Genomic DNA, 10,523 nt, shown 5'->3' on the forward strand with positions numbered 1-10,523 from the left:
GTGATCATAATTCAAGTGGGATTAGTAAATGTTGCTCCCCTGTTAAAAGTCTGTCATTACAGCAACCTGATTTGCCCACTACACCGTTTTCTATATCTGCTGCCAGGATCAGACAGGGGTTATGCTTCCAAAAATGCATTTATGCTGCCTAGAACTGACTGTAATAAAGCAGTACATGTAGACCTTGAGATTCAAAGGAGCGTTCGGCATTTGCAACTATTTTCACAGATTATGATCTAACATTACTTTCATCTCCCCTTAGTAAAAAATGCAGAATATGGTCTTAAATCTGTCTGTGGGACAGGCCTAACTGCAGCCATATTAGATTGTAGCTATTCCGTTGAGACAAATGTTGATCAGCAGCAGGAACAATGTCAGAAACAACATGTCCTGGGCATGTGACTGAAAAACATACAAACTCTGTCTTTAACACCAACATCCTGTCAAGAAACCCAGTGATTAGTGGTTTCATCTTAAGAAAGTACACACTGTGTACTGCAGTTTTTAAGTACATCCCTTTCTAGCATTTATAAACCACATGCGAGGGAGAACAGAAACTATACTGTGGCGTATATATAAAAAACACAGCCATCCAATTGTTCTACATGTAACTGTGATTTAACATTAAGTCATAAATCTCCCTTGGGTGGCACCACAGCCCCTGTTTGTAAAAAGTGACCACTGTGAGTTTTAAGAAAGCTGGAAAACCCCTGTCTGTCCTCAGAGGCTCTCACAAAAGCTTCTGTTCAGACACTGCACATAGTAATGAAGTGGGTGTCTGAACACATCAAAGGGTCACTGAGTGTGTGAGCGTCTCAGAAAGTTGTACAGTCTTGGTATGGGACCAGACAAGAGCAAAATGACGACATTACTGACCGAACACCACCATCTACTGTTGACTTTCAGTATTGGGATTTTGAATGTCAGTTTAGTTAGAAAGCAAAAAAGCCCCAGAACAAATTACAATACCATAGTGTTTTATTTAAATATGCATTTGCACAGCTGTGGTGCCACACACATGTACAACATAATAACGGTAATAAAACTAACATTAGTCTGGATCTGACAGTAACTGAGATTCATGATGAGATGATGTCAACGTCCCTATTCTCCTCCTCTGCTCTCCCAACAGATTTCACAGCACTGGATTATGTAAACTGTGGGAGGAAACTAGAGGGAGTTTCAACATTATGTTAATATTTTGCCTGCCTGTGATGCTTAGGTTATAAATAAAAAAAATAAAAATAAAAAAAAAGTCATCTTTTAAATCACTCCCTAAACCCCATTTTTACAGTCATACAATTTGTTTTTACTTATCCAATTAGAATTTTATTTGCCTGTTTTATTCTTTTAGCTAACTTTTTACTCATGTCTGGCATTTTTATGGTTTATTTTATTAGCTTTTATTTAACAGTGAGTTATTGTCTGTAGAGCACTTTTTGAAATGCCAGTCAAAATAAACATGATTACTCTTTCTATTTTTCAGTGAATGTCATGAATGAGCAGCGTAGTTTCAGACACAGGGAGCAGGGAGGAGAGTTAAACCACAGCTGTCCTCTCTTCGGTTCTATCTTGGACAGGCGAAGTCGGCATCTTGTTTCTCTTCCAGGTAACTCGGGTTCTTAGTTTCTCAACCCAACACCTTTCTGTCTGGTGACGGGCCAGCGGGTGCGTGGGTGGGCATGGCGTCTTTGTGGCCTGTTTGACAACCTCAGCCTTAACGATGTGTGACTGTGTCAACACATCAGTTACCACTCTGCCTCTCTCTCTCTCTTTCTCTTCATTACTCAATCCCGAAAGCAGGAGGAGAAGGCATGGAGGCTCAGTCAGTGTATTGCTTTACTTCATTCACCGTTTTGCTGGTTTTTACCTGGAGAGGGGAGAACACAAGTTAATAAAAATCTAAGTTTGAAATATAACTGAAAGAGGGACTGGGGAGCTGTAATAGGTGTGGTGCTGCAGATCAGATTGTGAAATAATCTGCATTACTGTTTTTAAGGTTTTTCTGTTTATGTGCCTACTGTCTCAATATGTATGGCAATTACACTTTTTCAGGAAGGGGGTCGGATGACTTTTGAATGTTTGAGGCTCCCACCTGCAGCCTGAGTGTCAGCTAAACATTTTCTTTAGTTTAGAGAAGAAGCCTCCCTCCTCCTCCTCCTTCTGCTGCTTGTCCTGTCCCTCCTCTGTGCTGGTGGACCCTGCAGCAGAGCCTGCAGTGCTGCTGCTGCTGCTGCCCCCTCCTGGACACAAACACACACTGCATCAGCTCAACTACTGGAACTACTGCTGATGGCATCATAAGCCTTCAGTGTATTGGGACTGTCCATCTCTGACTGTGTGTGTGTGCGTGTGTGTGTGTGTGTGTGTGTACCAGTGTTTCCCCAATAAATTGTGCTTGTCAAGCCTCGAAAACAGCCTTTAGCCCATGCAACACTAACATTCTCCATTTAAGAAGAACAATACTAATCATATTTTTTTAAGTGAGCATATCGCTGCTGTTGGGTAAAAACCTTTTATTTCCAAAATGTCAACTTTTCATAAGCTAATAAATCTGTCTGCTTTTTAGCCACCATGCATCTTTGAGTTTATCCAGTGGGACTTGAAAGAATTATAGATATATAGAGGAACATTTCAATCCTTCAGTTGAAATGAAATCCCCAAAATTGGAGTTACGAGTTTTTCACATGACAACAGCGATGCGCTCCAGGCTTAACCTGACTATTCACCTTGTGTATTCCAGAGAAACACTGGAATACACAAGTAAGACATCAGCAATGGCAAGACAGAGAGCCAATGTATGACAAAGAGAAAACGTGTGTACTGGTGTGTGTGTGTGTGAATTAAATAGGCAGATCCCTGGTAAACTGGTCTGACCTGCAGAAGGATCGACTCCGTTGACAGTCCCCGCCACGTCCGTCTCCTCCTCAGCGTAGCTCAGCATCAGAGAGCGCTGTCTACGGGTCAACTTCCTGCAGGAACAGGAGGCCATGAGGAGACACAATGACACGATACAGAACTGAGTCATACTGGATTTACAACAGGGGACAGGTGTATGATATTTACCAGAACAGAAGACAGAAGTCTGACTCCTGATATTATTCCATAATGGACCAGTACTGTTTGCCTGTCCTAATCCTAAAACATCTGTCATAAACCCAGAATGAATCAACTTTAATCTGCACAATGTCAGCTATGCTCACATCAGCCTTATTAACACTGTTGTTCAAGTTCTGACTTACGTGTCAGCTTGTTTCTCTTAGAGTTAGGTATAGTGGTGTCACACCCACCATTCATTCACAAAAACTTTTCTTGCTGATTTTAGGTTTATTATCTTGCATTCACATTGCGGGCAACTTGAAACACCAGTCACAAGTAGTCCATTCATTTTAAAAGCCCTGAGACAATTTGGCTGATATTTACATCAGTGGCAATGAAAAGATGGCTGACATTTTGGGCAACATCACCCATAAGCAGCAATCACACAGTGCTGTGGCTGCATGAACCTCTGAACCACTAGTCTATCACTGCCACACCAGTAGTGCCACAATTATCAATCAGCCAGCTCAAATTGGCCATTGGAGAGAAGCCAGCAGTAGTGGAAAACTTTCATTCCATTTACACGCCCTCTGTAGTTGCACATAGTATAAAGATGTTGATTTAAGGTGCAAATGGTGCAGTCGAATAATTTTGTTCCTCTTTCAACTGAGACTAAAAATTGTAATTGATTATCATGATCACAATATCTGCCAAAATAATCAGGATTGTCTTTTTAGTCTTAATCATGTAGCCTTAGCTAGCAGTCTGAACATATGGTTAGAATGTGTGTGTGTGTGTGTGTGTGTGTGTGTGTCTTACTTGGGCACTCTGATCTTGATGTGAACATAGTGGTCTCCGTAGCTGTAGCTGTTCATCCTGCGAATGCCTTTCCCCTGCAGCCGGATCACCTGGTCAGCTGGGCAGCTGGGAGGGATCTGGAAACACACACACACACACAACAAACTATGGAACAGAGAATAGACAACAGAATTTTGAACAATACATGAAATCCATATTACCATATGGTTACAGACAGAGACAGACAGACACACAAGGAAGACTTTATAGATTCATTGGCACCAGTTGGCTGAGCATTCCTAATAGGAAGAAGTAGCACAAGGGACAAAACCAGCACACCCAACTTAAGCCTAATTTTTGTCCCTCCGTATGCTTCCTTATTTGAGTGTCTCTCAGCTACATTTTAACTTACCAAAGAGCAACGTAATTTAAATTGGCAAAAAAAATCATGCAGGGGAATTTCCACCATCATTGATCTCCCATGTATCTGCCTAATCGCCCAATCCTCATTGCAACAAAACACATAATATTTAAAGCTATATAGAAAGGAATTTTCACTGAAACGTAAAACTTCAAAATATTGATACTCTATAAAAATAAGTGCTTGACAGACAGACAGATACTTTGTTAATCCCCAGGGGGAAACTGGGGAATGACATATGGTCTATATGGTGCAGCTCTCTTGCTTGCTCACCACTATACTGATGGTTTCGTAGAGGCCCTGGGCCCGGGCTGTGCCCCCCAGGACGGCCTGGGCCACAGAGATCAGGGCGTCAGAGTGGATGTCCACTCCGCTCCGCCTGAACACCGGGCTCCTCTGGACCTGCAGGAGGACATATCAAACACATCAAACACACTTTCCAAAATACTCTGACAATCTTAGTGCAATTATCCATTTGTTCAATTGCAGGCATACTGCTTTAAAAGCTCCAAAAGAGCAGGAAAATAATGAAAGAATTCTAGTGAGAAAATCTGTGACAGACGCAATGCAGTGCAAACTCACCCTGAACGTAATGAGGATTTCTCTCTTCCCTACTGACATGCGCACTGTCTGACCATCTTCCACTCCTGGAAGACAATATCACCAAAATTATTATTTTGGCCCAGTGAATTTTCCATTATATCAAATCCCTTTTAGTTTTAAAAACCTCAGCACACTCTTAAACATAGGTGTACATGCACAAACACAAACACACACACACATCAATATAGTGGAACGTTAAAACTCAAAATGTTGCTACTTGTGAGAGTTGCCTGGGTGAAAACCTACCGGCAGGTACCGGCACAGTGACGGTCTGCCTCTGCTTGGTTTGGCCTGAACCTCGGCACAGCGCGCAGGGCGTGGTTATGATGGATCCCCTCCCACCGCAGCGCCGACACGAGGAGCGCATCATGAAGGGACCTGTGTTGATTGACTCCTACAACAGACAGAAAGAGTATAATATGTGGCTAGTGGCACAGAAGAACTGTATGGTAAAGGCCTGATAGGCCAAAAAAGGCAGGGCTCTCCTAAGGGCTGATTCATACTTCATGCGTGGCTAGAAGTGCGGGAGCCGTCCGTGACATTGATGTTCATGCTTCTCATGACAACCATGCACCTGAAAACTCTAGCACTTTAGTGGCACTGGAGGAAAAAACACCCCCAACAAGAAAAAATAAATCAGAATCAGAAAGTAGTTCTGCTTGCTCCTTGTTGAGCCTCCAATGCAGCTGTTTTGGGCGAAATTACGTCATTTTGACTGCGCACACTCAGTCATTTCCGTGTGAAACATGAACCAGCCTTAAGGGGAAGAATTAGAGGCACACAGCAAATCTATGGCAATACATATGGCCTTTAAACAAGAATGACATATCGTTTATCCATCAAAATCATGTAGAGGTTTGTTCCTCGTCACTTTTTTGGGGACAGTAGGAAGGTTGACAAGGAAGCAGTAGGAATAGGGGAGACACAAGAAAGAAAGATAAGACAGGATTTCTTGTCAATCAGGCGAAATGTGTTTTAAATGGAGTCATGGGTTGGTGTTTCTTGTTAGCATTTACCATTTCATGTCTCTTAATAAGAAGACAAAGAATGTAATGTGACAATTTATTGATCCCCTTAAGGAAACTCTTTTCGCCTGCCTCCCTTACACAAGGAGGTCAGAGCAAACGGTGCTGGTAGGGATTCAGTGTCTTGCTCGGGGCTTGAAGCCTAGTTAAAGCCACTGGTTAAAGGGAGGTCACCTTAGGGCGTGTGTCCATATAGCGTTTTTCTCTGGCAGAAAAGCGCTGGCAGGGCGCTGAAGAGGGCTTCATCCCAGCTGCGCGTGGATTTTGTTTCTATGACAACAATATCTCAACAATATCTTGACAACATATCACTACTCGCGCTGGTGACGACACCAGCGCCTTTCTGAAAAGTTCAGAGATTTTCAACTAGAAGCGCTCGGAGCGGCCGCACAAAAAAGTCGGAGCGCTCTGAAAAAAGACGCAGGGTGCAGCGCTTTTTCTCTAGGCGGCCGCATACGCTCTCTCCTCATTGGGAACAACTGAAAAAAGCTGTCACTCAGAAAAAAACACTGTATGGACACTCAGCCTTACTCTCTGCAGCACCCTGCTGCCACCTCTTGCTCTGTAACTCACCATGCCGGTGCCGTTGCAGTAGTGACAGTGTGAGACCTTGGTGCCCGGCTCGCTGCCCTTCCCGTCACACCTCTGACAGGCGTCGTCAATGTTCACCGTCATCTCCTTGCTCACGCCCTTTGCTGCCTGGGCAAACGTAAGCTCCATCACAAACTGTGGAAACACACAGGGAGAGGGAGAAATTACATACTTCAATACATTTAAACAGTTGAGGTTCATTGTTTGCTGCATTATATTTCCACACAATACATTTTACATGCATATATATAGATACCTACCTACAGGTACATTCAGGTACTTGCAGGGTACAGCTAAGATGCTGGTGATGCTACCAGTCACTTTTAATGCCGTTAGCTTAACAATGTTAGCATTCTTACAACCTGTTAACAACAGAGAGATCTAAATATGTAAAAGTCAACATGGCTAACTTCAGCATAGTGGCTAACAAAAAAAAAACATAGATATGTTTACAGCAATAGCAAAACTTGCGGTTTGGTTGGGGAAACGTGCATCCCCATTGTTTCTCGTTGGTTCATTTTTTTTTTACCACTTCTGCATTTCAATCTATTTGTCTGCATTAGACATTATGCTATAATCCTGCCTGCCCTAACCTCAGGTCTTTGTTCAAACATGCTGCGGAAGTCTCCGAAGCCCCCGCCTCCGGTGAACTCTCCAAAGATTTTCCTGAAGAGTTCCTCAGGGTCGACGTTCGCCCCTCCGGCCCTGTAGTACTGCTGCTGGCCTGCCGCCCCCCCGCGGCTGGGGTCGAAGCCCGCCGCACCATACGTGTCATACTGCTTCCTCTTCACCTCGTCACTCAGCACCTGCACACAAAACAGCAGACCTGAGGTGAGTGTGAACAGCTGTGACTCCTAGCCTCACTTTGCAATTAGCACAAAACACACAGGAGAAGGTCTGAGAGCAGCTCAATGGTTTAAGCGAATAAGGATGGTAGTGGGAGGCTGCCTAGTTCACTGACTGCTGGTTTATACTGCTAAAGTGTACTTTACCAATATGTACTGTATATGTGTGAAGCTAGAATTAAATAAAGATACTACGGTAAAACACACTGGGCATTCCCTTGCTTTAGGTTCCTGTGGTTGTATCTGCCTTTGTATGAATAAACTACACACATAGGCTACATGTAAAGGCCCTCTAACAGTGCAAAACGTCCAAATGCCAGCATCCACTCTTGCCAGTCCAGCACATCTTACTGTGGAATACGTCTGGAGGACTGAATAACATCGCTCCAGGAAGCTGCTCATCTTTAAGCACTAGATCCACTGTACTTTAAATAAACTGCAGAGGGAATTATGATGTTCTTGTAAATATTACGCATGATGTTTTGTACCTCATAGGCTTCAGCCAGCTTGGCAAACTTCTCTTTGGCCTCCGGGTCGTCTGGGTTGGTGTCCGGGTGGTACTTCTTCGCCATCTGAAGAGGGACAACCAAAGTTTAATGAAGACAGACCAAAAAGTGGGAGGGAAGATGACTGCACAGAGTGCGTCAGATTCAAACTCATACAGTCCTCTTCCTAAAGGCATCCTAACAGGCCCAGTTTCTTAATACACTAGGTGTCTATGCCTGCTCACAATCTCTTGTTCTACTATCAAAACACTTTCATCCACTTTCCATTGCTCTTCACTGTTAACAATGACATATTACTAAGAATATTTATGTAGGTAGACAGCTCAAGCTCCTTAAAATAGTGTGTTTCTGACCTGGTAGTAGGCCTTCTTGATGTCCTTCTGTGTTGCAGTGCGGGCGACCCCCAACACTTCATAGAAGTCCTGCTTGTTGGCTGAGAGGCTGCTGGTGTGGAAAAAGTGGCAGCCAATGACATGGGGACATCTCACCCCTGCAGAGAAAAAGATCCATAAAGGATTTATAAATCATGACTTTTATGTGCAGTCAAATATATCTGCAATAGCTTAGGGTTGCTGTTTTGTGTGCACAGCACCAAGTGAATGTTGTGGGAAGCTGGTTATCAATCCCACGGACTGCATTAAAGCACGAGCAAAGTATGAATGAGCGAAAAATACAATTAACTTAGCTTGGTTGCATTTAGGCCCTCAGCCCTGCATTTAAGCACTTTGTCAGGATTGCCCATGTTATTTTGGACAGGCTGTTATTAGGAAGCTCTGAGTGAGTCTGTTGACTCTTTTGAGCAGCTCCTAAAACCCACTTTTATAGGCTGCCCTTTTAATGAAAAGTGGTTATATGGGATTCTTCTTTTTATTTGGTTATGATTTGTGTGTATGTACGATTTTATGTGTGTATATTGTGTACAAATGTGTGTATGAATGTTTGATGTTGCATGTGTTGTACTTTATAAATGTGTTATTTTAAGATAAGGGTTTGTCTCTTGAAGTTGTTTTATTACAATGAGTCCTTTTATGTCTTTTCTTTCTTTTTATTCTCTCTTTGTGAAGCGCTTTGTAAACTGTGTGTTTTAAAAAGTCGGTATATAAATAAAGTTTTACTTGCTTACTTACTGATACATCAGTGCCAGGAGAGTGCAGGACAAAGCTACAATCAAACACCCAGGCTAACAGTCGTGTTAGCTAATACTGTGGTAAATAGGCAATATTCCTTACAACATATCCTTTTGCACTGCATAGTCAGTGTCGCTATGCTGCACCCACAGTGCGGTATGTTTAGTCATTTGGGTTTATTCACAGTACATTCACTTATGTTGGTATGGCACATATAGCAGTAGTGGCCAGTTTGAGGAAAGCTGCTGGCAGACTTATATCCTTATTTCTCCATACAGCTTTCCTAACTTACACAGACAGGTACTATGTAGACATGACAGGGCCAGTGCGGTACTGATATACAGCAGTAGTTACAGCAAAACATTATCAGAGGACAGTTACATCATACTTAGACCAAGGCTACTGAGCCTGGATGAACTGTAGTAGCTAGCAATAGCTGCTATTTCTAATTTGGCATTAACATTAGCACATTACAATGCCTGGATGAGTGGGAATTTGACATTTAAAGGGACCAGGCATAAACTAAAGGGGCTATAACAGCTGACGACCGTTGATAGCTCTAACTTCACCTTGCTAGTCCAGTTAGCGACCCTCCTCTCTCCTCTTGCTAGTATCATACCTGTCAGTCCTCTCAATGTCACGGCATTTCCAGGTCTCCAGGAGCTCCGGGTGTCCGCTATCCTACATCGATGTGTCTTCTGTATCGCAGCTGCACAGCCTTCTCCATGTCTTACGGGGAGAAGCGGCAAACGAGCCCGACGGTGTCCAGAAGAAACTGCCGTTGAGAACCAGCGTGTTGGGAGCCGGGCAGCGGAGGACGCCATTTTCGCGTCACTACTGTCAACGGTCAGCGGTGATCTGCGCATGTGCGAGCTCTGAAAAAATAAAAATAAAACGACGATATGCAAAAACACAAGTTAGATATGGGTACATAACTTTAAGTAAACATTAAAGGAAAAATATATATGATATTTTACTGTTAATTAAAGGAAAAATCTATTTTCACTTTTGGTGGGTGGGGTCAAAGGTCAGGGTCAGCTACAGAACAGCATCAGCGCCCCTGGATCCATGGGGCCATGCTGCTGCTCCCATATTCATCAATTTAACATGTAAGAGCTGTTGTTCTTCACTGATGAAGTGTCGTTTTGTGGCATTCCCTGAGTAAACCACTGAAATGTCCAGCCTCTAAAAAAAAAAAAAAAAGCATATGGCCCCTAGGCAAGTGCTGTAGCTCAGTCTATTCCTCCTCCTCCCTTCTCATCAATCATCATCAAACTCTTCTTCACTCATGCAAAGAGCGAACTTGTTGTTTAACCAGTGATAAGTGACACAGCAAGCAAGGGTGGGAGAGAGCCTTGTTATCTGGGAAATCAGACTCATCTGCACCCCATTAACTTCTGCCTATATATTCTGTAGAAGCTGTCGGAGGAGCATCTGGAAGGATCCACAGAGCTGTACAGCCATATACCATGAAGGCACCCTTTAAATACTCTGTTAATATACTTTTGGACTCATTCTTGAAGGGGGGGATGTTGACTATATCACCAGTAATGCATATTGACATATCT

At 43.1% G+C, this 10,523-nt stretch overlaps 1 protein-coding gene across 1 annotated transcript; it reads right to left on the reverse strand.

Annotated features, from left to right (window-relative positions):
* Positions 1-977: 977 nt before the first annotated feature.
* On the reverse strand, positions 978-9,779 carry LOC139909250 (dnaJ homolog subfamily A member 3, mitochondrial-like). Its single transcript, XM_078281861.1, has 12 exons — positions 9,575-9,779; positions 8,182-8,318; positions 7,811-7,894; positions 7,071-7,283; positions 6,460-6,612; positions 5,108-5,255; positions 4,841-4,905; positions 4,532-4,660; positions 3,859-3,974; positions 2,878-2,972; positions 2,096-2,243; positions 978-1,870 (listed from the first exon to the last, which is right to left on the reverse strand). The coding sequence occupies exons 1-11, from the start codon at positions 9,777-9,779 to the stop codon at positions 2,110-2,112; spliced, it is 1,479 nt and encodes a 492-aa protein (XP_078137987.1). The 3' UTR covers positions 978-1,870; positions 2,096-2,109.
* Positions 9,780-10,523: the final 744 nt, after the last annotated feature.

This window comes from Centroberyx gerrardi, chromosome 3 (genome assembly GCF_048128805.1).
Source record: "Centroberyx gerrardi isolate f3 chromosome 3, fCenGer3.hap1.cur.20231027, whole genome shotgun sequence".
In the NCBI taxonomy this organism is placed as follows: Eukaryota; Metazoa; Chordata; class Actinopteri; order Beryciformes; family Berycidae; genus Centroberyx; species Centroberyx gerrardi.

Excerpts from the sequence above, each read along its gene's own strand:
- LOC139909250 (XM_078281861.1), bottom strand. The coding sequence starts at position 9,779 with ATGGCGTCCTCCGCTGCCCGGCTCCCAACACGCTGGTTCTCAACGGCA. Across the intron at positions 7,895-8,181 it reads TCAAGAAGGCCTACTACCAG|ATGGCGAAGAAGTACCACCC; the intron begins GTCAGAAACACA and ends GTCCCTCTTCAG. Across the intron at positions 4,906-5,107 it reads CACTGTGCCGGTACCTGCCG|GAGTGGAAGATGGTCAGACA; the intron begins GTAGGTTTTCAC and ends ATTGTCTTCCAG.